The sequence below is a fragment of the Pinus tabuliformis genome, chromosome 7, assembly GCF_031772625.1.
Source record: "Pinus tabuliformis cultivar Carrire ecotype Pingquan chromosome 7, CPIR1, whole genome shotgun sequence".
Lineage (NCBI taxonomy): Eukaryota > Viridiplantae > Streptophyta > Pinopsida > Pinales > Pinaceae > Pinus > Pinus tabuliformis.
The window spans coordinates 1,913,177,623-1,913,202,721 of record NC_142293.1 but is presented as its reverse complement, the minus strand read 5'-3'; the positions used below and the strand labels follow the sequence as shown (position 1 = coordinate 1,913,202,721).

The 25,099-nt window shown below is 38.3% G+C and overlaps 1 protein-coding gene across 1 annotated transcript in view; it reads left to right on the top strand.

The window, feature by feature from the left end:
- Positions 1-15,380: 15,380 nt before the first annotated feature.
- LOC149256141 (aspartate--tRNA ligase 1, cytoplasmic-like) overlaps positions 15,381-25,099 on the top strand; it is a 56,498-nt gene continuing 46,779 nt past the window's right edge. Inside the window, exons 1-3 of the mRNA XM_089460672.1 lie at positions 15,381-16,233; positions 20,477-20,587; positions 20,970-21,083. Coding sequence (XP_089316798.1) covers positions 15,613-16,233; positions 20,477-20,587; positions 20,970-21,083 — 846 coding nt within the window. The 5' untranslated portion in view covers positions 15,381-15,612. The remainder of the gene's footprint in view (positions 16,234-20,476; positions 20,588-20,969; positions 21,084-25,099) is intronic.

Genomic DNA, 25,099 nt, shown 5'->3' with positions numbered 1-25,099 from the left:
AGTTTACCTTTCAAGATATTTACCTCAACCTGATGTTGTTCTTCCCTTTTCAGATACTGCTTCCTTAGATCTTCTTCAACTTTTCTCCCTTCTTCCACTTGTCGCTTTAGTTTGATCACTTCATGTTCTTGATCTTCAAGATCTTCTTTTAGAGAGAGGATCTTTGATTCAAGTCTCTGAATAGTTGTGCTCTGATCTTTTGCTATATCCTGCAATTTCTCCCTTACCCTGGTTTCTGTCTCCAATAGTTCTTTTAATTTGGCAACTTCTTCAGTTTCTGCATTCTTCTCTTCATGTGCCATGAGACTTTTAATATCCTCGCTATTATTGGATGAAGCATTCTTCTTCTTATGTGCCATGAGACTTCTAATATCTTCACTATCATTTAATGAACTTTTAATATGGGTATAATAGCTTCTACCATCTTCTTCATATATCTTTCCTTTGTTATGAGGACATCTAGCAGCATAGTGACCAACTCTACCACATAGAAAGCATTTGAAAGGTAGCTTATCTTTGAACCTTCCAGAACCCCTTTGAAGATTTCTGACAAAATTTGATTCTTCTTCCTCTTCTTCTGGAACATGGCTTGCTTCATAGTAATCTTCTTTTCCTGATGCCTTAAAAGCAGCTTCCCTTCTGTCTGATGGACCTCCCTTTCTCATTTCATAAGCAGTTAGAATTCCATGCAGCTGAGACATAGTGAGAACACGGAGATTTTCCTTTTCTTCTAGTGCAGATACTTTAGATTCAAACTTGGGGGATAATGATCTTAGAATCTTTTGAACTACTATAGTCTCTTTTATTTCTTCACCCAAATTTTTCATACAATTAACAATCTCATCTACCCGAAGAAAATAATTAGCCACACTTTCATCATTATACATCTTGAGAGTCTCATATTGAATCCTGAGAGTTTGAAGTTTAGCTTCTTTTACCTGATCATCTCCTTCGTAGCTTGTAACGATTTTGTCCCATATTTCCTTAGCTGATTTGAAATGCATGATCTTCATAAATTCTGATTGAGTCAAAGTACTCAATAGGACAGAAACCACTTTGGCATTGAGCTCATATTGCTTTTTCTCTGCTGGATCTGTAGGAGTTGCTGATGGGAATTTGTATCCTCCTTCTACAATTCCCCAAACTTCTGCTCCAAGAGACTGTAGATATGCAGTGGTTCTTATCTTCCAGTGAGTAAAATTGTTCCCGTCAAAGACTGGTGGCCTGATGTGTGCCTCTCTTTCTTGATTAGCCATTTTGATGGATCTTTTCCTTCAAGCGATCAAGCTTCCTCTGAAGGACCTGCTCTGATACCAATTGTTGAGAATAATACTGAGAGGGGGGGTGAATCAGTATTATCAGATCAATCAAACTTTTTCAATTTCATACTCAGAAACATATACGCTACTTCAATTAAGTGAACCCGCGTGTACACGCTACTGTGTCTAAAGAAACTCGCGTATATCCAGAGATCTTATAATTCATTTAGCTTAATCTTCAGTAAATGCATCAGATCATTATTAAGCATATTAACAGTAAACAGGTGCAGAGTAACAGAACAAAACATCACACAAGAGCCACACACATGAACACCATGATATAAGGTGGAAACCCAATGTGGGTGAAAACCACCTGCTGCAATCCGTCTCTTTCTTCTTTAATGAGAAACTTCTTTTACAATGTACTGGTGCAGTCCTTTACCAGTACGCAGGCTACAACCTGCAGAGGGCTACAACCCTTTCTCGTTTTCCAACTACTTTTGGAAGGGAGCTACAACCCCCTCAGCTCTTGTACTAGCTGATCCATTTACTAGTACGTAGGTGCTGACCCTACAATCTTCAGGGACCACGTTTCATCAATTTTCAGACTGGATCCAAAAGCAAACATTACCGCAATACAATCATCAACTTATACTTGCATCATAATTCATTAAACAACCCAATACCGACTCACTGAAACCTTGTCATCAAGAACACAGAACCCAAACCAGAATCCAGAACTCTTCAATAACCACCAGAATCAGCAGCAACCTGAAATATCAACCCTTATCATGCATACGCTACTTCACTGCACCAAAACCGCGTGTATACGCGCTTTCTCCAAAGGCAACCCGCGTGCAGATCTAGAAATGATTACTTCTGCCTTCGCTATCAGATCCGACCCTTGCCAAGCGTCCCGAACAGATAACCAGCAATACCAGATCCTCTCACTGCGTCAGACACCCAATCCATACCTCTTTGCCTAGTGATCTTCTCCTTATATAGCCTTAGGCCTTGTTCAATACCAAGAGCCAAAACCATAGAAACACAATACCATCAACTTCAAAACTAGGGATCGACACGCCCGTCGAGACACAATGGTCCGAAACCATAGGCACAACTTCCAAGGACTAACCGCCATGGACCAAAGGTACTTTTCCACATACACGCGCTTTTGATGAAGCCAACTAGCGTGTACACGCGCTTTTGATGAAGCCAACTAGCGTGTACAAACTTTCTTGCCATGCTGTACTAAGATCTGTCCTCTGATTAAGTTGCCATCACTTGTACCAACCTCTGAGCACCTGTACCAACCTCTGAGTAAGTTGCCATCAAGGACAACACTTGAATCATAATGCCAACAATCTCCCCCTTTGGACTTGATGGCAACCACCACACCAAGTCACTCTCCCCCTTTGACATCAAGGGCAAAGGGTGGACCAAGATATTCTCTTCTTTGGTATACCTTTTGCTGTCCATACTCCCCCTGAGTACCTGCTGAAATCTCCAACTGTGCTCCCCCTTTGTGTATGCCAAAGTGTACCAATCTATCCATCCGACTCTTGCTGAATTGCGCTGTTCATGCTCCCCTTGATTGTAGGCAAGATCTGCAAAAGATGTTCTTCAAGAAGAACAAAGGCTTATACATCATAGAAGACCTTCCTATCACCAAAAGACTCAATACAATCATTCATCACCCAACCTAGTGGGGATATACCAATATTGACTCATCCACCTAACCATGTGGAGATACATAAGAGTTTACTCATGATAATACATGAACATTACATCATTCATCCCAGGCATAGTGGGGAAACCAACATAGGCCGTTACATGACCTTGACATCATAAAAGAGATACATGACATAGTGATGAAATATCTAGACCAAGGCTTGTGAAAGCCACCAACAGCATCATGATCTGTACCATAAGCATCAGCCTGCAATATCATTCCTAAACAGTAAGATGTATCCTTTAGCTTCATAGACTTTATCAACAACTTCTAACCATAATGCCAACAATGCATTATTTGAAGAATATTCTCCCCCTGAGTGTGAGCCAACCATGTCTGAACCATTTCCTGAGTCTGTTCTGCTCCCCCTGAGCCTGAGCCAACCATGACTGAACCTGGGTCTGTTCTGCTGCCCTTTCTCCATATACGCGACTTTGCAGCCTGTAACTCGCGTATATACGCGACTTGTCTTCATTATATCAGCGTATGCAGGATGGAATACTGAATTTCATCACTTTCAGATTCCCCTGTGTCTGTTATGTCAGCTGACTGAGTTATCCCACACCTTTCTGTCTCTGTCTTCTTCAATTCCTGTAACTGTGATGATGTATGGTCCCCTTGTCTTGAATTTTGAAATCTGCTCCTGCATTCCCTTGCTTTATGCCCATAGTTGTTGCATGTATAACACCTTATATTTTTCATGTTCCTTCTATCACAATCAATTGCTTTGTGTCCATATGCATTGCAGGCAAAGCAATACCCTCTGAAATACCTGGGATGCGATGATCTTTCTTGAACCATTCTACTTCTGCATCCGGCTGCAACATGTCCAAGATTATGACATACATAACATTCAACATTATTCAGCGGAGGAAATAATCGTCTATCACGTCTATAGTTAGGAGTAAAGGATCTTCCTTGAGGAATTTCTTTCCTTGGTTGTTCCTTGAGCATTTCAGATTTCTCATTAGAGTTTCTTGCCTCACCTTGTGAACTAGATTCACCTTCATCATATTCATGAAAACCAAGACCAGTCTTGATAGCAGGAGATCTTTGACTATTAAGAATATCATCCAAGACTTTAGAACTATCTTGAAATCGTAAGAGCTTATCCTTTTCTTCTAGTTTACCTTTCAAGATATTTACCTCAACCTGATGTTGTTCTTCCCTTTTCAGATACTGCTTCCTTAGATCTTCTTCAACTTTTCTCCCTTCTTCCACTTGTCGCTTTAGTTTGATCACTTCATGTTCTTGATCTTCAAGATCTTCTTTTAGAGAGAGGATCTTTGATTCAAGTCTCTGAATAGTTGTGCTCTGATCTTTTGCTATATCCTGCAATTTCTCCCTTACCCTGGTTTCTGTCTCCAATAGTTCTTTTAATTTGGCAACTTCTTCAGTTTCTGCATTCTTCTCTTCATGTGCCATGAGACTTTTAATATCCTCGCTATTATTGGATGAAGCATTCTTCTTCTTATGTGCCATGAGACTTCTAATATCTTCACTATCATTTAATGAACTTTTAATATGGGTATAATAGCTTCTACCATCTTCTTCATATATCTTTCCTTTGTTATGAGGACATCTAGCAGCATAGTGACCAACTCTACCACATAGAAAGCATTTGAAAGGTAGCTTATCTTTGAACCTTCCAGAACCCCTTTGAAGATTTCTGACAAAATTTGATTCTTCTTCCTCTTCTTCTGGAACATGGCTTGCTTCATAGTAATCTTCTTTTCCTGATGCCTTAAAAGCAGCTTCCCTTCTGTCTGATGGACCTCCCTTTCTCATTTCATAAGCAGTTAGAATTCCATGCAGCTGAGACATAGTGAGAACACGGAGATTTTCCTTTTCTTCTAGTGCAGATACTTTAGATTCAAACTTGGGGGATAATGATCTTAGAATCTTTTGAACTACTATAGTCTCTTTTATTTCTTCACCCAAATTTTTCATACAATTAACAATCTCATCTACCCGAAGAAAATAATTAGCCACACTTTCATCATTATACATCTTGAGAGTCTCATATTGAATCCTGAGAGTTTGAAGTTTAGCTTCTTTTACCTGATCATCTCCTTCGTAGCTTGTAACGATTTTGTCCCATATTTCCTTAGCTGATTTGAAATGCATGATCTTCATAAATTCTGATTGAGTCAAAGTACTCAATAGGACAGAAACCACTTTGGCATTGAGCTCATATTGCTTTTTCTCTGCTGGATCTGTAGGAGTTGCTGATGGGAATTTGTATCCTCCTTCTACGATTCCCCAAACTTCTGCTCCAAGAGACTGTAGATATGCAGTGGTTCTTATCTTCCAGTGAGTAAAATTGTTCCCGTCAAAGACTGGTGGCCTGATGTGTGCCTCTCTTTCTTGATTAGCCATTTTGATGGATCTTTTCCTTCAAGCGATCAAGCTTCCTCTGAAGGACCTGCTCTGATACCAATTGTTGAGAATAATACTGAGAGGGGGGTGAATCAGTATTATCAGATCAATCAAACTTTTTCAATTTCATACTCAGAAACATATACGCTACTTCAATTAAGTGAACCCGCGTGTACACGCTACTGTGTCTAAAGAAACTCGCGTATATCCAGAGATCTTATAATTCATTTAGCTTAATCTTCAGTAAATGCATCAGATCATTATTAAGCATATTAACAGTAAACAGGTGCAGAGTAACAGAACAAAACATCACACAAGAGCCACACACATGAACACCATGATATAAGGTGGAAACCCAATGTGGGTGAAAACCACCTGCTGCAATCCGTCTCTTTCTTCTTTAATGAGAAACTTCTTTTACAATGTACTGGTGCAGTCCTTTACCAGTACGCAGGCTACAACCTGCAGAGGGCTACAACCCTCTCTCGTTTTCCAACTACTTTTGGAAGGGAGCTACAACCCCCTCAGCTCTTGTACTAGCTGATCCATTTACTAGTACGTAGGTGCTGACCCTACAATCTTCAGGGACCACGTTTCATCAATTTTCAGACTGGATCCAAAAGCAAACATTACCGCAATACAATCATCAACTTATACTTGCATCATAATTCATTAAACAACCCAATACCGACTCACTGAAACCTTGTCATCAAGAACACAGAACCCAAACCAGAATCCAGAACTCTGCAATAACCACCAGAATCAGCAGCAACCTGAAATATCAACCCTTATCATGCATACGCTACTTCACTGCACCAAAACCGCGTGTATACGCGCTTTCTCCAAAGGCAACCCGCGTGCAGATCTAGAAATGATTACTTCTGCCTTCGCTATCAGATCCGACCCTTGCCAAGCGTCCCGAACAGATAACCAGCAATACCAGATCCTCTCACTGCGTCAGACACCCAATCCATACCTCTTTGCCTAGTGATCTTCTCCTTATATAGCCTTAGGCCTTGTTCAATACCAAGAGCCAAAACCATAGAAACACAATACCATCAACTTCAAAACTAGGGATCGACACGCCCGTCGAGACACAATGGTCCGAAACCATAGGCACAACTTCCAAGGACTAACCGCCATGGACCAAAGGTACTTTTCCACATACACGCGCTTTTGATGAAGCCAACTAGCGTGTACACGCGCTTTTGATGAAGCCAACTAGCGTGTACAAACTTTCTTGCCATGCTGTACTAAGATCTGTCCTCTGATTAAGTTGCCATCACTTGTACCAACCTCTGAGCACCTGTACCAACCTCTGAGTAAGTTGCCATCAAGGACAACACTTGAATCATAATGCCAACAATCTCCCCCTTTGGACTTGATGGCAACCACCACACCAAGTCACTCTCCCCCTTTGACATCAAGGGCAAAGGGTGGACCAAGATATTCTCTTCTTTGGTATACCTTTTGCTGTCCATACTCCCCCTGAGTACCTGCTGAAATCTCCAACTGTGCTCCCCCTTTGTGTATGCCAAAGTGTACCAATCTATCCATCCGACTCTTGCTGAATTGCGCTGTTCATGCTCCCCTTGACTGTAGGCAAGATCTGCAAAAGATGTTCTTCAAGAAGAACAAAGGCTTATACATCATAGAAGACCTTCCTATCACCAAAAGACTCAATACAATCATTCATCACCCAACCTAGTGGGGATATACCAATATTGACTCATCCACCTAACCATGTGGAGATACATAAGAGTTTACTCATGATAATACATGAACATTACATCATTCATCCCAGGCATAGTGGGGAAACCAACATAGGCCGTTACATGACCTTGACATCATAAAAGAGATACATGACATAGTGATGAAATATCTAGACCAAGGCTTGTGAAAGCCACCAACAGCATCATGATCTGTACCATAAGCATCAGCCTGCAATATCATTCCTAAACAGTAAGATGTATCCTTTAGCTTCATAGACTTTATCAACAACTTCTAACCATAATGCCAACAATGCATTATTTGAAGAATATTCTCCCCTGAGTGTGAGCCAACCATGTCTGAACCATTTCCTGAGTCTGTTCTGCTCCCCCTGAGCCTGAGCCAACCATGACTGAACCTGGGTCTGTTCTGCTGCCCTTTCTCCATATACGCGACTTTGCAGCCTGTAACTCGCGTATATACGCGACTTGTCTTCATTATATCAGCGTATGCAGGATGGAATACTGAATTTCATCACTTTCAGATTCCCCTGTGTCTGTTATGTCAGCTGACTGAGTTATCCCACACCTTTCTGTCTCTGTCTTCTTCAATTCCTGTAACTGTGATGATGTATGGTCCCCTTGTCTTGAATTTTGAAATCTGCTCCTGCATTCCCTTGCTTTATGCCCATAGTTGTTGCATGTATAACACCTTATATTTTTCATGTTCCTTCTATCACAATCAATTGCTTTGTGTCCATATGCATTGCAGGCAAAGCAATACCCTCTGAAATACCTGGGATGCGATGATCTTTCTTGAACCATTCTACTTCTGCATCTGGCTGCAACATGTCCAAGATTATGACATACATAACATTCAACATTATTCAGCGGAGGAAATAATCGTCTATCACGTCTATAGTTAGGAGTAAAGGATCTTCCTTGAGGAATTTCTTTCCTTGGTTGTTCCTTGAGCATTTCAGATTTCTCATTAGAGTTTCTTGCCTCACCTTGTGAACTAGATTCACCTTCATCATATTCATGAAAACCAAGACCAGTCTTGATAGCAGGAGATCTTTGACTATTAAGAATATCATCCAAGACTTTAGAACTATCTTGAAATCGTAAGAGCTTATCCTTTTCTTCTAGTTTACCTTTCAAGATATTTACCTCAACCTGATGTTGTTCTTCCCTTTTCAGATACTGCTTCCTTAGATCTTCTTCAACTTTTCTCCCTTCTTCCACTTGTCGCTTTAGTTTGATCACTTCATGTTCTTGATCTTCAAGATCTTCTTTTAGAGAGAGGATCTTTGATTCAAGTCTCTGAATAGTTGTGCTCTGATCTTTTGCTATATCCTGCAATTTCTCCCTTACCCTGGTTTCTGTCTCCAATAGTTCTTTTAATTTGGCAACTTCTTCAGTTTCTGCATTCTTCTCTTCATGTGCCATGAGACTTTTAATATCCTCGCTATTATTGGATGAAGCATTCTTCTTCTTATGTGCCATGAGACTTCTAATATCTTCACTATCATTTAATGAACTTTTAATATGGGTATAATAGCTTCTACCATCTTCTTCATATATCTTTCCTTTGTTATGAGGACATCTAGCAGCATAGTGACCAACTCTACCACATAGAAAGCATTTGAAAGGTAGCTTATCTTTGAACCTTCCAGAACCCCTTTGAAGATTTCTGACAAAATTTGATTCTTCTTCCTCTTCTTCTGGAACATGGCTTGCTTCATAGTAATCTTCTTTTCCTGATGCCTTAAAAGCAGCTTCCCTTCTGTCTGATGGACCTCCCTTTCTCATTTCATAAGCAGTTAGAATTCCATGCAGCTGAGACATAGTGAGAACACGGAGATTTTCCTTTTCTTCTAGTGCAGATACTTTAGATTCAAACTTGGGGGATAATGATCTTAGAATCTTTTGAACTACTATAGTCTCTTTTATTTCTTCACCCAAATTTTTCATACAATTAACAATCTCATCTACCCGAAGAAAATAATTAGCCACACTTTCATCATTATACATCTTGAGAGTCTCATATTGAATCCTGAGAGTTTGAAGTTTAGCTTCTTTTACCTGATCATCTCCTTCGTAGCTTGTAACGATTTTGTCCCATATTTCCTTAGCTGATTTGAAATGCATGATCTTCATAAATTCTGATTGAGTCAAAGTACTCAATAGGACAGAAACCACTTTGGCATTGAGCTCATATTGCTTTTTCTCTGCTGGATCTGTAGGAGTTGCTGATGGGAATTTGTATCCTCCTTCTACAATTCCCCAAACTTCTGCTCCAAGAGACTGTAGATATGCAGTGGTTCTTATCTTCCAGTGAGTAAAATTGTTCCCGTCAAAGACTGGTGGCCTGATGTGTGCCTCTCTTTCTTGATTAGCCATTTTGATGGATCTTTTCCTTCAAGCGATCAAGCTTCCTCTGAAGGACCTGCTCTGATACCAATTGTTGAGAATAATACTGAGAGGGGGGGTGAATCAGTATTATCAGATCAATCAAACTTTTTCAATTTCATACTCAGAAACATATACGCTACTTCAATTAAGTGAACCCGCGTGTACACGCTACTGTGTCTAAAGAAACTCGCGTATATCCAGAGATCTTATAATTCATTTAGCTTAATCTTCAGTAAATGCATCAGATCATTATTAAGCATATTAACAGTAAACAGGTGCAGAGTAACAGAACAAAACATCACACAAGAGCCACACACATGAACACCATGATATAAGGTGGAAACCCAATGTGGGTGAAAACCACCTGCTGCAATCCGTCTCTTTCTTCTTTAATGAGAAACTTCTTTTACAATGTACTGGTGCAGTCCTTTACCAGTACGCAGGCTACAACCTGCAGAGGGCTACAACCCTTTCTCGTTTTCCAACTACTTTTGGAAGGGAGCTACAACCCCCTCAGCTCTTGTACTAGCTGATCCATTTACTAGTACGTAGGTGCTGACCCTACAATCTTCAGGGACCACGTTTCATCAATTTTCAGACTGGATCCAAAAGCAAACATTACCGCAATACAATCATCAACTTATACTTGCATCATAATTCATTAAACAACCCAATACCGACTCACTGAAACCTTGTCATCAAGAACACAGAACCCAAACCAGAATCCAGAACTCTTCAATAACCACCAGAATCAGCAGCAACCTGAAATATCAACCCTTATCATGCATACGCTACTTCACTGCACCAAAACCGCGTGTATACGCGCTTTCTCCAAAGGCAACCCGCGTGCAGATCTAGAAATGATTACTTCTGCCTTCGCTATCAGATCCGACCCTTGCCAAGCGTCCCGAACAGATAACCAGCAATACCAGATCCTCTCACTGCGTCAGACACCCAATCCATACCTCTTTGCCTAGTGATCTTCTCCTTATATAGCCTTAGGCCTTGTTCAATACCAAGAGCCAAAACCATAGAAACACAATACCATCAACTTCAAAACTAGGGATCGACACGCCCGTCGAGACACAATGGTCCGAAACCATAGGCACAACTTCCAAGGACTAACCGCCATGGACCAAAGGTACTTTTCCACATACACGCGCTTTTGATGAAGCCAACTAGCGTGTACAAACTTTCTTGCCATGCTGTACTAAGATCTGTCCTCTGATTAAGTTGCCATCACTTGTACCAACCTCTGAGCACCTGTACCAACCTCTGAGTAAGTTGTCATCAAGGACAACACTTGAATCATAATGCCAACACACGCTTTGCAATTTATTAATAATCAGCCAAAGTTAAATCAAAAGCATGCCAAGTGGGTGGAATTTCTGCAAAGTTTCACTTTTGTAATAAAGCATAAAAGTGGTAAGTCAAATAAAGTGGCAAATGCATTGAGCAGGGTAAGTTTTCTTTTACAAGAATTTAAAGTGGGTGTTGTAGGTTTTGATGAAATGATAGAAATGTAAAAGGATGATGAGGATTTTAGAGACATCTATACAACAATGCAGAATCCAGTGAGCCATAATAGAAGTCAGTGGATGGACTACCTTATTCAAGGAGGCCTGTTATAAAAGCAACAAATTATGTATTCCCAAGTGTTCCATGCGGTGGAACATAATTAAAGAAAAGCACAGTGGAGGATTGTCTGGTCATTTTGGACAAGATAAAACTTTCGCTCAGGTGAATGCTTTTTATTATTGGCCTAAAATGCAAATTGATGTTAAAAAGTTTGTTGAGAAATGCAGGGTATGTCAATATGCCAAGGGAAGAAGTCAGAATACAAGACTATATCAACCATTGACCATACCAGATCGACCGTGGGATTGCTTTGAGTATGGACTTTGTTTTGGGTTTACCAAAAATTCAGAGAGGAAATGATTCTATTTATGTTGTTGTAGACAGATTTTCAAAAATGGCTCATTTTATTACTTGTAAGAAGACTAATGATGCCACACACATAGCAAATTTATTCTTTTTAGAGATTGTAAGATTGCAGGGTTTACCTGTGAGCATTGTATCAGATCAAGATACTAAATTTGTAGGGCATTTCTGGAGGACACTTTGGAAGAAGCTGGGAACTAAACTCAATTTTAGTTCAGCATACCATCCTCAAACAGATGGACAAACTGAAGTAGTGAATAGAAGCTTGGGAAATATATTAAGAAGTTTGGTACATCAGAATCCCAAACAGTGGGATTTGGCATTAGCTCAAGCTGAATTTGCTTACAATGATACACCAAACCGAAGCACTGGAATGAGTCCATTTCAGATTGTCTTTGGAATGCATCCGAGAGGAGTATATGAGCTTAGAGACTTGGGAAAACAGGAATCTAGGAGTGCAAGTGCTGAAGATTTTGTTGAACAAATGCAGAAGCTACAAGAAGAAGTTAAAGGTAAATTGCAGGAAAGCAGCAAAAGATACAAGCAGAGAGCAGATCTGAAAAGAAAGGAAAAGGAGTTTCAGGTAGGAGATTTGGTCATGGCATATTTGAGGAAAGAGAGATTTCCTACAAAGACTTATAATAAGCTGAAACTGAAGAAAATAGGACCCTGTAAAATCAAAAGGAAGTTTTCAGCCAATGCATATGAGATTGAGTTGCCGGAAGGGATCGGAATATCCCCCATTTTTAATGTTGCAGACTTATATCCATTCAAAGAAGCAGAGACCGAGTTGCAAACTGAAGTTACAGGTGATGAAGTTCAAACTGTAGACTGGGAGGAACAGGTACCAAAAGCATCTAAAAAGGAAGTTGAAGATATCTTGGATCAAAGAATATCCAAGAAAACTCGAGGGCAGACATATTTCCAGTATCTTGTCAAGTGGAAGGAGCAACCAATGGAAGATTCCAGTTGGTTGACAGCAGTTGAATTGCAGAGATACGGAATAAAAAAGTTTAAAGAACAAATCTTTTCTTCCCCGGGAGTCTGATGCAGGAGCATCGGAATAGGCCAACAATGTGGAAAATCTGTTCACATGTTGTGGCTTGATGGAGTGAATTTCATTCACTGTTGGTCCATTTTAGTTATTGTGGAAGTCGATTTATTAATAGTTTGTTGTTATTGAAATAAATGCAACTGTTTTATTTGAGATTTAGTGATAAGATTTGTTACATAGGTGTAACCGTGAGTGAGAAGATAGGATATTTTGTTGAAAATAGAAGATTATGCTATCTATTTGTTAGAAGGATTAGTGGAAGAAATATAGAAAAAAATTGTAAAAAGCGAGGGGGATTCTTCAGAGAGAATTAGTGAGGTTTGTAATGTGGAGCGAAAGCTCAGAATGGAGTGAGGATTGTGTTTCGTAACAGAGATTTTCTTTTGTAAACTCGCCAAGGGCGAACTCTGTTTTCTTGTATTATGAATAAAATCATTGTTATATCCATCGCTGTATTGCGAGTATAAATGATTGATTCAGTTGTCTTCTTTTGAAGTTGTTGAAGTAGGTTGATCTGCGTTTTATTTGCAAAGATTGCTATGTTGAAACAAATCTGAAATAATTATAAGAAGAGCTTCGGCGTAAATCACATATAGAAAGACCTTTGTCAACACGTTTCGAACCAACAAGTGTGGTTCATCGTCAGGACAAGTTGAAGAAACAGATCCAGCTTAGCATGTTAAATAGTCTGAGCAGAGACTCCAACGACTAAATCGAAGAACGACTACTTTTGACCTTAGGCCCAGGTCAAATTATTATTCATTAATTTAATATTATTATTATTTTTAATATTAATACATAAAATATTTTTAATGGTTAGTTTTAAAAAATTAATTAATTAATTAATAATTATTAATATATATATATATATATATATTAAAGTTATAATATTAGGTTAAAAAAAATAAAAAAATAAAAAAATAAATAAAGAAATAAAAAAAATAAATAAAAAAAATACTTTTAGAGGTTAGTTTAAGAAGATGATTTACTTATTTATTTAAATTATTTAATAATATAATACATATATAATAATAGGTTGTTAAGGACGACTGTGATAATAGAAGAGATAGTAGGCTTGTTTAGCTTGCTTTTAAATGTGAAACGGGAGGAGTGGAAAGAACTGTAGAGGGACGGACCAGAGTGGTCATCTTCTCAGAGGAAGAAGATGACCTCTCTGACTCTGATGAACAATCCATGGACAGGACTCTCTCTCAGAATTCTAAGGATTCTCAAGGAAGCATGGCAGAGGATATCCTCAATCTTCCAGAGGTGCAGCAGGTTGAAGGTCATGAAGAGGACGCGCGTCTTCAACAAACTCCTTCACACGAGGAGCTCATTCCTTGTGCACCGGCGCAGTTCTCAGGCACTGTTCTGTATCCGATGATGCCTCCTGGTCGCAGTATTATGGATGTCGAAGACAATGTGATGATTGAATGGGTCAGCTCTCCTTGCAAAGCCAACGATGCAGATGCAGAATTACCACCTCAGGTTGAAACAATCAACGACGGAGAATGATGGAGCAGATCGGACGACGGTGGAGGATTTCGGAAGGCCCCTTTTTGCTGAACTTTACGTCCCGAAAAGTCAGAAATGATGACGTATGTAGAGAGCCACGCGTCAACAGGAGATTATATCGGGCTCGTTCATACGGAAACTGCTTGCTGGTCGACGGCGGCCCGATATGCTGGTGGTTTCTGCTAAGCGGTTTTGTGCTGCCGTTGTTGTCCACGTCCGCATTTTTCTGTATAATTCTCCATCGTCTTCTAGTTTTTGGTTTTTGGTGGTGGTGTCTAGTTCTACAGAGTCTTGGGCTCTCGTTTTTTATCTATGTAAACAGACAGTTAAGAGCTGATGGCAGAAGTTTTTTTGACAGAGGGCTGGCTTTAGCCCCCTCAGAGGTTCCAACCTCTTTGTAAATATTTTCCTCTTTTATTTATACATAATAGAATAGTCTTTACTCAGAAAAAAAAAATAGGTTGTTACAGACGAGAATAATTACAATGGTTAGCTTAAAAAGTAATTTATTAATTTATTTATTAATATATATATATATATATATATATATATATATATATAAAGTTAGGGTCAAAAATATAAATAAATAATTTAAAGGTTAGTTAGAAAAGGTAATTTATTTAATTTAATTTAATTATTTATTATTATATATTAATTTTTTTTAATTAAATTATTTATTAAATATAATTAATATTATATTAGTAATATAGTCTTAGTCAAATTATTATTTATTAATATTATTATTATTATTTTTATTTATGTTTAATAATATTATTATTATTATTCTTATTTATGGAAATAAGTTAAATTAGGTAAAAATATCTAGATAAATAAAATAATTTTAATGGTTAATTTTAAAAACTTTAATTTAGTTTATTTATTTAAATTATTTAGAAAGTCATCGACAAAGAAAAATTGTAAAATAAACCCTTTCAAAATTTTGGAACGGATTAAAGAAAAATTGTGAAATAAACCCCTTCACAACTTGAATGATATGGCCTTATATGTATCAGCCCATTATATTTTCTTAATATAATATCATGATGCTTTTCTCTCTTGAAAAAAAATTAGAAACGGATTTATAATGTATTTTGATTGTTTTATGATCCATCGGGTCCAGTAAAACCATCACATTGGATTAGACGGGATGCCATCAGTTATAGAACAATTTTAAAGGAGGTCGAGTTCCGATATCGCATCGCAGATTTGGAGACAAAGGCAAAAGTGAAAAGTGCGATTTGTGAAGTCCACAGTTGAAATTGCGATCTGCGATCTCCAATAACCATCGCATCGCATTGTGGAATGGGTGTTAGTCAAGCGATATTTCAGTTTTGCCATTTGCTATCAATCAGATTTAAGGTTGCGGCATATATATGTATATATATATGAAACTGTTTTAAAAAGCATCAAACGCTTTTATAAAAGGGGTTAATGTTTTAAAAGAATTATATAGTATTGAAAGGAGAATTGAATTTTTTGTAATTCATTTAAGGGCTTCCGTTCCGATATATTTATAAAAGGTGATTCTGGACTGTGAAATTTCCGGTGTGGGTTTTGTATGATACCATTGCTGCTGCTGCGTCACCTGAAAGGTTAATAACGCTAGAAATGGCGTCGGAGGGTGCAGAAAAGAGCAATCCTTCTCAAAGCGCAGAAGGGAGCGCCTTTGAAAACATAAAAAATGGCGTCGAAAGCATTACTATTGGCGCAGAAGGCACTGAATATGATTTGAAAGAAGCCGAATCCGCCGAAAATGTCTCGAATCCTCAAGATGAGAAGTCTTTGAGCAAAAAAGCTGCAAAGAAGGAAGCTGCGAAGGCAGAAAGGTTGCAAAAGCGTCAGATGGCCGCGGCGGCGGCTGCTGCAGCAGTCGTGGAGGAATCCGACCCTTTGGTTGGAAACTACGGCGATTTGCCATTAGAAGCCGTTCAATCGAAAGAAATTAGCGGCCGGAAATGGACCAGGGTAGGCTCTTTAAGCCATGAACTTAAAGACCAGCAGGTATTGGTGAGAGGTCGTGCACATGCTGTCAGAGGAGTTAGTAGTAAAATGGCGTTTTTGGTGGTGAGAGAGGCAGGGTATACTGTACAGTGTGTGTTGAATGTAAGTCCTGGCGTTGTAAGCAAAGGAATGGTTAAATTTGTAACCGGCTTGAGCAAAGAGTCCATTGTTGATGTGGAAGGAATCGTGATCGTGCCTAATATTGCCATTACAGGCGCATCTCAACAGGTTTAGTTTCTTACTTTTCCGCTACGGTACTGTATTTACTTTGCATAGATGGGCATCGCGTAACTTTGTCAAATTACATTCCCTTTTTTGTGCAAACGAAAAGCTAATATATACAGCATCGAGAATCAGGAATTTGTGGATTAAATGTTTAAAATCACAATCTGCCTTACAATTTAAATTTTCAGATTTTTGTATTGCATATTATAGCGAGTTAAACAAAGGCCTCACATCGATAAACATTAACATTTTTTTTCCACCATGACGGTTATGTGACTGATCCGCGATTACCAAGCCTAGTCACATTCATGGGCCGTCATTTTTTTCTAGGACTTGCACCTAGTCTTGAATACAACGAGTCTGTAGCGTGTCTAGCGATGTTGAGACTTGAACCTGGGCCATCATTACCGTAAGCGCCCCAACTTGCTGCTAGACCACAGCCCAACGGATGCATTGATAGAGATAGTGACCTTGTTTGAAAATTTTGGTAAGTTTTGACAGGGCAAGGTTCTCTCAAGTTTGGGCTTCGATTTTTTGTTTTTTGTTTTTGTTTTTGGTACAGGTTGAAAATTAGGGAATTCCTTTTTTTGGTCAAGGAAAATTTTTGGAATCCTTTCCTTTTCCCTCGACATCTAGATGTTGGGTCGCTCGGTCGCTCAACTGGCAGCCACGATAGCTGCTGGTATCCCTGATTTTACTAGGTTTTAACCTGTGTGACCTCTCGCCTCCGTGTCAGCAATATGTATCGGGTTGATGGTTCAACTGATTGATCTAACCCTCAGGACTTGGAAAATATGGAACACATAAATTGTACTCCAGACTAAATTATACGTATTACTGAGAAATTCATATAATCGCAAAAAAACATATTGAAATTGTTGGCAGGGAAAGGTTTGGAAAAGCTCTATATTCCAAATCTTTTTTTGTTAAGGTTGGGAAATATGAAACATATAAAACTATACTGAAAATTATACATATTACTGCAAATTTCAAATAATCACAAGAAAATACATAAAATAAACAAAAAAATATTTAAAAGTATGACATTGGGAGCAGTGGGGCTTTAATGTTCCTTTTGTGTTTTTAAAGCTGAAGCTTCAGAGGTTTGGTCTGGACTGGTTCAACACGTCAGAAAGGTTTAGGATATGGCCAAACTTCCATATCTGGTAGCTATGCTGATAAATAAAGGAAGGTAATTTCCTCTTTTGTGCAGATCTAGTTAACTAGTTTTGCTTTGAAGAAATATTGAAAGAGCTGTGCCATGCCACCATCTGTAAGTAGAATAAAACACAAATTAAAGGTCAGAATGATTAGGTTTAATATTTGAAAATGGATATTTTTAATTAAACCTGAGTGGGCTTAACGGTCCTTCAAATAAACCTGATAACAACTTTCCACTTACAACACTGTTGAGGAATTCCACAGAATTGAAAGCTTAAGTGGAGTTAGCCTCCTAAAATTTAGGAGGATCCAGTTAACTAGTTCTGTTGACTTTTGTTAACTAGAAAAGCTCCAGGTCAATTCCTTAATTAGAAATTCACTAATTTTAACAATTCGAATTGCCTTTAAAAGGAGGAACTGAGGCACAAGTTTAATCATTGTTTTGGTGAGCACGAGTTGGTGAGACCAAGCAATAGGAAGTACAAGTTTGTGCGTGGAGCTTGTGTGAGGAAGAGTGTGCAAGAGAAACTTGTGCACAGGTTGGTAGAGGGCAGCATAGATCAACAATCTTGCAAGGGTTTCAAGCTTAGAACAAGCAGGAAAGACAAGTGTGTCTTTCAGATTGAAACAATTATTTTGTAAGAGATCTATTGGTCAGTTTTTCTATCAATAAAATTCTCATCAAGCAGAGGGTTTTCCCAATTGGGTTCCGTAGTAAAAAAATTGTCTTGAATTGTGTGACTGTATTTTATTTCTGTTCCTATTCTGCTGCATCTAGTAGAGAAATTTTGTGTTTATGTGAGAAGAAATTTTATTTCAGAGATCTCATATTAGCAAATCAGAATTTCATGGAAATTCTACAGGGAGCTACAAAAATGACCCCATATGAAGCTTTTTAATGGCCAAATCCATTGTCACTCACTTCATATTTTCTAAGCACTTCCAAGGTTTAGGCAATGGATCACACACTCCACATCAGAGAAGCCATTCTTTGCATTTTAAAGGATAATTTGATTATGGCTCAAAATAGAATGAAGCAACAAGAGGATCAATATTTCTCAAAATGTTATTTTGCAGTGGGGGATTAGATGCTTCTACACTTGTATCCCTATAAACAAACATCACTCAAAGACAAAACACTTTAGAAATTAGCAACAAAATTCTATGGACCCCATTAGAACATTCAATGCATTGGACATGTGGCTTACAAATTGGTTCTTCTATCCCTCTCCAAGATTCATCCAATATTTCATGTGTCTTGTCTAACCAAGGTTGTGGGATCAAAGTGCAAGGTGGAAAATGGCTTACTAGAACTTGATGGAAAAGGGGTCCATTGGGCTTCAATTGGAAGCAATATTGGATACCAAAGCATCAATTTCACCAACGCATGATCAATGAATGGTTTAGTGGAAGGCTATGTCACATAACACGAGTACACGAGACATGGAGGACACAAAAATATGAGTATTTGACATGTGATATGAGGACCCTCCAGAACATATATTGAAAATATAACAAATTAGTGAATTGCACGTAAAATATGAAATATATAAAACATAATACATGATGATGATAAAACTCAATCATCCAACTAATACATATAACCAAAATAGCCGAGTGCAATCCATCTCTGAACCAATAGTGCATCAACAAGGAGGCCCTAAATGGCCTGTAGAGTCCAAAAAATATCTTGCTACAACAAATAACTTGTACTACGTATTATCATATTATAGAAAAAGCTTAACATAGATAAGATAGAAAAAGCTTAAAATTTCAATTCGAGATTCTGTTTGAGTGATGAGTACATTTTTACTAGGGTCATGAGAGGAGTTCAACAATCAATGCCACCAACATCAAGGTACATAGAGGGCTTGGTCCTCGTAATTAAATGCTACCTCACACATGACAGACACCAATGAAACCATTGCAATCCCCCGTCCTAAGATCCTAAAAATTGTTAAGTTTGCTAGATTTTGAGTGGGAACGAAAAGTTTACTTTCTCCATATGATATCCAATGAAGTCAGAACCACTTTCAAACATCCCAAGCCAATTAATGGTAATGCTAAAAATTTAATTTGACATCCTCCTTTATCTTTCATTTTCATCCTCTTACTTTAAGAATTTAATATTACCGTTAATTGCATAGCATTAGTAGGGCATGTACAAATCCACTTCCCAACAGTTGGAATCCCTTCTAACATTGCTTAATCACCCTTAGATGCACTCCAAAACTTTTGAGAGCTCCAAACCTGTGATTGAATTGTGTGAGAATGAGGCAATAAATCAATTTTAAGATGTTTTTTCATTGGACACATGTTTAAATTTCAGGACACTAGTAGGGCTCATGTTTGAAACTAGTCAAACTCGTGTCCTGGGAATAGGACACGAGTCAAACTCATGTCGGACACGTGAAATGCGTGACAGCGGTGGGGGAGGACGTGTCACATTACTTAGGTGGAAAGACATGCCACCCAAGGATTCTACATGGGAATCAAACGCGATTCTGCAGCAATTTCGTCATTGTAGCCTTGATGACAACATTGCTTTTGAAGGGGGAGGGCATGGTAAGGTCTTACCTATTCTCCCCGCTTTAGGCAAAATGCAAGTTAGTTAATTGTTGTATGTGGCTATTCTTTTTGAATAAGGCCCGTTGGATAGTAGTGGATATCTGATAGTTAATTAATGTGAAAAGGTCCAATTTATAAGGCCTACTGGGTTGTAATGGATAGTTAATTACTGTAAAAGGGTCCACTTTAGTAGGCCTACTAGGTAGTTGGTACCCATTAGTGATGGGACCACAAGTAGTTAGGGTTTTTATTATTGAAAGTCTATGTAATGAGATAGGAGTCTCTTAATACAAGGGTATCTTCTACATCTTTCATCTTATTGTCTTTTGTATGTGATTATTGCAACTATATTCTGTGTCTTACTTGGTTGTGTTTCAAGTTTAAGGATTAATCAACAATATGAAAACCACAAATTCTACTTTCACTTACACTGAAAAATGTGGAAATTTTGAGACTTTAGGAATCTAAAGCTCTTAAAATCTATGTAGCTCTCATGCACGTGGGCTTTTGAATTCAGGTGGAAATTCATGTCAGGAAAGTGTACTGTGTCAGCAAATCTCAACCAACTTTGCCCATCAATCTTGAAGATGCTGCTCGCAGTGAAAAGGATTTTGAGAAAGCAGAGCAGGTTTGGTTTCTATAAGACACTCTGTTTGCATCTGATCTCGTTAGCATTTTTCTAATATGAAGTATGATTATCTACATTATTTGGGAATTTCTTGCCAATGTCACTATTTGCCTTGCTTCCTCTAATATTCCTGATTCTTGGAAATGTACTTATTCACATGTATAACTTGAAGTATCTCTCTCTGAAATGGTGGCAAATATTAACAGATCTTTCTCTTCATTTTATTTTGATTATCACAGTTGGCAAATGTCAGAATGACACAATAATAATTTGTTGTTATACATTTCTAGGTGAAGTTCAGGTCACATAATTCTTTTTTCTTTTTCTTTTTGTGAATACATATAAGATAAATTTACACTGTTTGTTATGGTAGTAACTGCAGACCGGAGAACATGTTGTGAGAGTGGGTCAGGACACTCGACTGAATCACAGAGTTCTTGACTTACGCACACCTGCTAATCAGGGGATCTTTCGTGTTCAGTCTTATGTTTCAATGGTAAATCTTTATCTCTGTGACTTTTATGATATTTGAAACATATTTAAATCTTAAAAAGAAATTTTCTTGTTAATGTGGCAGTCATAGTCATTCTGTTTCATTTGTGGTGTTATCCATATTCTTATGCATTGAGGCAGAATTGATTACTAATATAGTTTTCTCGTTAAGAAACATCCTTTTTCTTTTAATACATATTTTTGTTATTATTGCCTTGCGTAATTGTAAAATGTTGGAAAATTTTAGACACAGCCATTCTGGAAGATGAGCGAGATAGTAAATATCTTATTACTCTAGTGTAAAGTTTGAGAAGATGGCAAGCTATCTTTTTTTTTTTCCAAAGAAATTTCCAAAGAAAAAAGTGAAAACCTTTTATTTATCTCAGAGGATTAGATGCAAGATCTCGCCCATTTAGGCTCAATCCAGATAACAGGCAGGTTTCCTATCTGGAAGTGCCTTTCCACATGCAGAGGAATCAATCAGCATTTACAAAGGTGTTTCAACCTGTAAAAAAGAAGAGAACATGGGCATCTTGAGGGCTGCTCTGTTTTCAAGGTAGGAGAATCCACAAACTGATATCAGCAAAAAATGTTCGTCTACGTTTGCATTCAATGCCGGAAGAGATTTCATATCAGAAGTTGATATGCCTTGGTGGAAGTGTTTCCTCCCTACTATCTGTTGAAACTTTGAGTTGCAGAGAACCAGGTTCTCTTCTACATGCCTGCTTGATATGGTGTCCACCTCTTGGTTGTACTCACTATAGATGTGATCTATATCACAAGGTTCTCCAAACTTCAACCTTGAGGTTTAAATTCAGTGAACCTAAAAAGATTTGAGGTTCTTTGAATCTCATGGCCACAGCTCAAGCTTGTAACCTCATGTTACATCTCAAGCACGTAATCTATACTTAGAGTTGCTATGTCCATCATAAATTTTTTGTGTTTATTGATATTGATGTCTTACTATTTTATGCTATATTTCATTTTAAAGTATTTTCTTGTAATTGAATGCTCCTCTGATTTTTGGACCCCTGCATCAACTGGATGACCAATTTGGAATATATAAACTTCTAAACCCTTCTTCTCTTGTCAAAGTCATCGAAATAGTGGCAGCCTTTACTTCTGTGAAGTTCCTGGTTGCTACCTGGATTTGGTGTCTGCCTCTTGGTTCTACTCTCTGTAGATGTGATGGAATGAGACAGAAGTGAAGAGTCTTTGTAATTGAATGCTTCTTTGATTTTTGGATCCTTGCATCCACTTAATGACCAATTTGGAATCCCCATAAATATATAAATTTCTCAACCCTTCTCCTACCAAACTCAACAAAAATAGTGCGGCCTTTATTTCTGCACTGCACCTAATCCATATTCAAAAGAAATATGGTTAGAGTTTATGATGATCAGGATTAACCTGGTCAGTTTGAGTGGTATCGCTTTTAATGCACGGTCAAGGAAACCGTGTGGTGAACTTGTAGAGGTTTCTGGTTTTGTTGGACTCCCTAAGGCCCCATCCTTCTTTGGCAGTGCAAATCTCCTCATGCTTACTAATTGCCCATATGTGTTTGAACACTACTTTCTGTATCTAATCCATAATTCCTCCTTTTGGGATGTAAGACATTGACAGTGGGGAAATTTCTATCACACTCTTGATCAAGGTTAATCTTCCACCCATGGAATTTTATTTTATACTAAAAGATGATTTTCTTCTCAATTTTTAAAATAGCCACAACCACTCTTCATAAGAATAGTTGTTTGTCTTCAAATGGATTACAAGGTTTATTGCACTATATGAGATGTCCTTGACTTCAAAAGGGAGGTGTAGCGGTGTCCTAAAGAAATTTTGCCTTAGGTTTCTTTCTTAAATAATTAGGGTTTTACAACAAAATTTCTTTTGCTTGGTTCAACAATGAAGAAAATAATTCATTAACACACCATATGAATGAGCAATATAAAATCCAATAAATAGCACTGTCCTCTCATCAACAATATTCCTTTCAACACAATACCATGATTCAACAAATCCACAGATTTAGCAACAGTCCCATTATAAACTCCAAATTCAACAGAGCTTGATCAATAAACAATTGTACCCTAAATGATCTGAGATACATTACACTGATCTGCAGACTATGCAACTGGTAATGTCTTGCAAAATGTCTGAATAGTCTTAGGAATGAAACCCTAATTTTGCTACATGGAATGCCCACGAGGTTTTGGATTGACGGTGAATGGGTGTACTGTTAAGGCACTCCTTGCGATAAATCACCGGTTCAAATCCCCGTGGGTGCTTATGTAGTATTATATAAGAAAAAAGATTTTGCTACATGGAATTAATAGAGTTCCACTGGACTTTAGGGCCGAATTACCTCAGGATTGTGAGCTAGCTGTTTGAAAGGATGATCGAACTTTGTCTTAAATCTGCCTCCGAAATCAACTCAGAACTCTTTCAAAACTGTCTCAGGGTCATTGTGTTGTCGCAGGGAGTTGCGGGTCTGCCATTATATCTAACCAGACGATCAAAAATCCCTAGGAAAGTTCAATTTTCTACTTGAATGACTTCTATTTATGCTCAGAAACTCTCGGACTGTTTCAGGAAGAATGATGCTGGTCTGCCTTCGGAAATTTTTAAATAAGTTCAGCCTCAGAGGGGTTTCAGGCTCCTGCCTGCCACAGAAGATTTGGCTTGTTTGCCAGAGGATTTTCGGGTGCCACAGAAGTTTCGGCCTGCTAGCTTCTGAAGATCTTCGACTAGCTCAGGAATGTCCTGCTTTTGCCTCAGAGGAGTTTCAGCCTACTTCAGAGAATTTGTCTAGCCTTAGATGACTCCTATTTGTCTTGCCTCAGATTTCCCATCACAGAATTCGTTGTCTTCAGATAGATGATTTCCCTGTTTTGCAGAACTGACTGGAAAAGATAAAAAAGTAAATTTACTAACTAGGATGGAATCTTTCTTAGAACTCTCAGAGCCACAACTCAAGAAAACAGATGTTTTTGATCTACAATTGATGATGCCAAATTGATTTCAACTCTCTTCTATTTATAGATTTCTCCACGGGCTCCCAAATGTGAGGGGTTGTGAGTGCAACCCCCAATTTTGGGTGTTTTTGCCCCAGTCAACCCAACTTTTGCACAATGTTGCCCCACCATTGGAAAAATTGGGTTTTACGGTTTACCTCTTTATCAAGACTATAGCCTATGGGGTCAGATACGCTATTTCGTCCTCTTCAACACATCAATTTCGAGAGGACATTACAGTCCCCCCTTCCTAAATTGCTTGCCCTGAAGCAATTGTAAATTTGGGTGCTGTAAAATTTGTTCTCCTTCCCATGTGGTGTCTTCTTCTTGTAGGTATTTCCATCTAATAAGTTACTCTGGAATTACTCTGCCCCTTAGTTTCTTTTCTCGTACTTCTGTGATTGCTTTTGGGATTAGTCCCAATTGTCCCTCTACATCCAAAGGGGCCAGTTCAATAGAAGTAGTAACTTGCTGCCCAACTGCCTTCTTGAGGCAGGATACAAGGAAGACGTTATGAATTCTGCTCTTCTCTGGCAGTTATAGTTCATACACCACTTCATCAACCTTCCGGAGAACTTTGTAAGGTCCATAAAATCTTGGTTTCAGCTTTTCTGCACTACTTTTCTTCAGTGTAGATTGCTTGTATGGTTGCATTCTCAAGAAAACAAGGTCTCCTACCTCAAAACTATGTTCTGTTTGGTGTTGGTCTGCATACATCTTTTGTTGATTTTGGGCAGCCTACATGTTTTCTTTGAGTAACCCGAGAATGTCTTGACTTTCTTGTATCTAGTCTTCAGCTAATGGGGCTTTACTATCTCCAAAAACCATGTCAACAAAAGACAATGTGTCATGCCCATATAGTGCTTTCAAAGGTGTCATCCCAATAGACAAATGATAAGTGTTGTAACAATGTCCCCTAAGGTACAACCATTTGATTAATGCTTTTTGCTGACCAATCACATAGTTACGAAAGTATCCCTCAATACACTTGTTCATGATCTCAGTC